This window comes from Octodon degus, unplaced genomic scaffold (genome assembly GCF_000260255.1).
Source record: "Octodon degus isolate 3935 unplaced genomic scaffold, OctDeg1.0 scaffold04849, whole genome shotgun sequence".
Lineage (NCBI taxonomy): Eukaryota > Metazoa > Chordata > Mammalia > Rodentia > Octodontidae > Octodon > Octodon degus.
In genome coordinates this window covers 1-2,691 of record NW_004529425.1, presented here as the reverse complement: position 1 = coordinate 2,691, position 2,691 = coordinate 1, and the positions used below count along the sequence as shown (strand labels likewise).

The 2,691-nt window shown below is 53.1% G+C and overlaps 1 protein-coding gene across 1 annotated transcript; it reads left to right on the top strand.

Annotated features, from left to right (window-relative positions):
* The first annotated feature begins 11 nt into the window (after positions 1–11).
* LOC111814975 (serine/threonine-protein phosphatase 2A 56 kDa regulatory subunit delta isoform-like) lies at positions 12–2,414 on the top strand. The gene is made up of 5 exons (XM_023708816.1): positions 12–94; positions 584–685; positions 778–850; positions 991–1,107; positions 1,253–2,414. Exons 1-5 carry the CDS (start codon positions 51–53, stop codon positions 1,388–1,390), a joined length of 474 nt encoding a protein of 157 aa, XP_023564584.1. The 5' UTR covers positions 12–50; the 3' UTR covers positions 1,391–2,414.
* The last annotated feature ends 277 nt before the right edge of the window (positions 2,415–2,691 follow it).

Below are 2,691 nucleotides of genomic sequence, written 5' to 3'. Positions count from 1 at the left end.
AGTACATCATGAGCCTGATAAGTGACAATGCTGCCCGTGTCCTCCCCATCATGTTCCCTGCACTCTACAGGAACTCCAAGAGCCACTGGAACAAGTATGGGCTTGGGTGGGGCTGGGCAGTGGGGAGATTTGAGGATACAGGGAGAACTGAAAACCAGGGATTTCATGAGGCTCTGAGTACAGAGAGACAGAGACAGATGCCATGAGGGGCCTGTGACACCGAACAGCAGAGCAGTGGCTGTATCCTGTTGCTGCTTGGTCATCTTTTCGCTCTGGTGACAGTTCTATGCCGGGGGAAGCTGATGTGAACTGGTGAAAAATCTCAATGCTGTAGTACAGCTGTTATGAGCAAGCACACTGTGGAGAGTATAGTCTGGAGCATGGGGTGGGTACAGGACAGGCAGACTAGTGTTAGCATGAAGTGCAAGGCATATAATCTGACTTATCTGCTTATACGAAGCTTTCTCAAGTGGAAACAGTAAATGACTAAGCTCTTACAAACATCTCCCAGAAACTAGCAAATTGGGGTCTGGTGCTAAGGACAAGCTCCAGCCTCCTGCACCACCTTTCTTCTGGGTGGCAGGACAATCCATGGGCTCATCTACAATGCTCTGAAGCTATTCATGGAAATGAATCAGAAGTTGTTTGATGACTGCACACAACAATACAAGGCAGAGAAACAGAAGGGAGTGTCTTTCTTGGGAAGCTTTCACCTTTTACCTCTGGCTCCCTTTCCTTCTCTCCAGCCTGGCCCCAATACTACTTGTTCTTCTATAGGGGCCGATTCCGAATGAAGGAAAGAGAAGAGATGTGGCAAAAGATTGAGGAGCTGGCTCGGCTTAATCCCCAGGTAAGATTGTCCTACCACTGCTCTGAACTTGGAGTGCATCTAGAGGTGGGGGAGGACTCTTTAGAGGAAGGGTATGAGGCAGCCAGGCCACACCCCTTGGAAGTGGGTCTCACCACCTGCCCACACCTCCTGTCCCTCAGTATCCTATGTTCCGAGCACCTCCACCACTGCCTCCTGTGTACTCCATGGAGACAGAAACCCCCACGGCAGAAGACATCCAGCTTCTGAAGAGGACAGTGGAGACAGAGGCTGTGCAGGTGGGAGGACCCTGGGGTGAGGGTTGGAGGGTGGGGCAGAAATAACAGATTTGGAAGGAAAAGGAGGTAGGAGTAGTAGCCGAACCAATGAATACAAGGAAACAGATTTTCCTTGGAATTTAGTTGCTAATCCTTCCACACACAGATGCTAAAGGACATCAAGAAGGAGAAGGTGCTGCTCCGGAGGAAGTCTGAACTGCCCCAGGACGTCTACACCATCAAGGCACTGGAGGCGCACAAGCGGGCAGAAGAGTTCCTGACCGCCAGCCAGGAGGCTCTCTGACCCGCTTCACCTCCCACAGGGCCACAGCCCACTCAACCCTGGACACCACCCTGGCCCTCCATCCTGTGCTCCCTCCTGGCTGCCTTGGGTCAAGGCAGCACCTTTAGCTACCCAAAGGGATGCGGGCACTTGAAGCAGGGATACCCCGAGTGGGCCCTCGTCTTCCCAAAGTGTGTTCATGCCTCCGTGTGGCTACTACAGACGGCCTGAGCACCAGAGTGCGTGCTCGGGTGACCTGGGGATGCCTTTGCCCCTCTTGCTCCTGATCCCACAGCTCCCCGAGGCTGCTCTGAGAAACAGGAATACATATGCTCCTCTCCCCTCATCCTCCTCTGAACTCTACCTGTCTCTCTGCCTCTCCCCCTGCAGAGGCATGCAGGGAGCAGTAGATTATTCTCACCAAAGTTAGGCAACCTCCGTTGGCCCTTGGAGTGGGGAGGTGGAGGGTGCTGACCCCCAGCAGCACAAATAGGCCCCTAACCCCAGCAGCGTGCAGGCTGATGTATTATTATTCCATCTAACTCCCTGCCTGACAAACAAGAGGTCAAAAGGAGAAAAGTATAGGCTATGGACAAGAGATAAATAAAAGACCCAGCTGGACCATGGCCAAGGAGGGTATAGGGGATGACCTGACCCCCTCCCCTAATCCCTTCTCTGGTGAGCAGCAGCCCAGGGGATCACAAACATGGAAGGGACCACCCTTTGGCTGACTGCTTTCCTGTGCTGATTCCCAAAGCCAGAAAGAAGCAGGGAGCAGTGCCCCAAGTTTGGCTCCCCTGACACCTAATTTATTTCCCTGTTTGTGCTGAGGCTAGGTCGCCCTTCACTTGTCCCCTTAAGATACCATAAGAGGGAAAGGGGACCAGGGAGGGCTGGACCCAGGTCCCAGGGGTCCAGGCAGTGTGGCTTTTGGCTGTGTACATAGGGTGCTTTATTCTCCAGAGTGATACATGCTAAGATGGGTTGGGCTTGGGCCAATGTCCCCATATGTACAGAATTGAATAAAGTGGGTCTCTGAGCAGAAGTCTAATTTGCCTTGATGTGAAAGGAAGGGAGGATGGAGATGAAGATTACAATCGAAGATGTGTTCAGTCCTGTGCTGGTTCTGGTCTGGAGTGTAGGGAGGTAAGACCGCTTTCAGTGTAGTCACTTCCAGGCAGGAGATCCCTGCCGGGCTTGGAGGGCTTTCTGTACCACATCTTCCCACTGGGCATCCGATATCTCCCGAGCCCAGGCAGGAACCCCTGGCGCAGGCAGGCTAACTCCAGCCATTGTCCTTTTCACCAGCTCTACATGCTCTG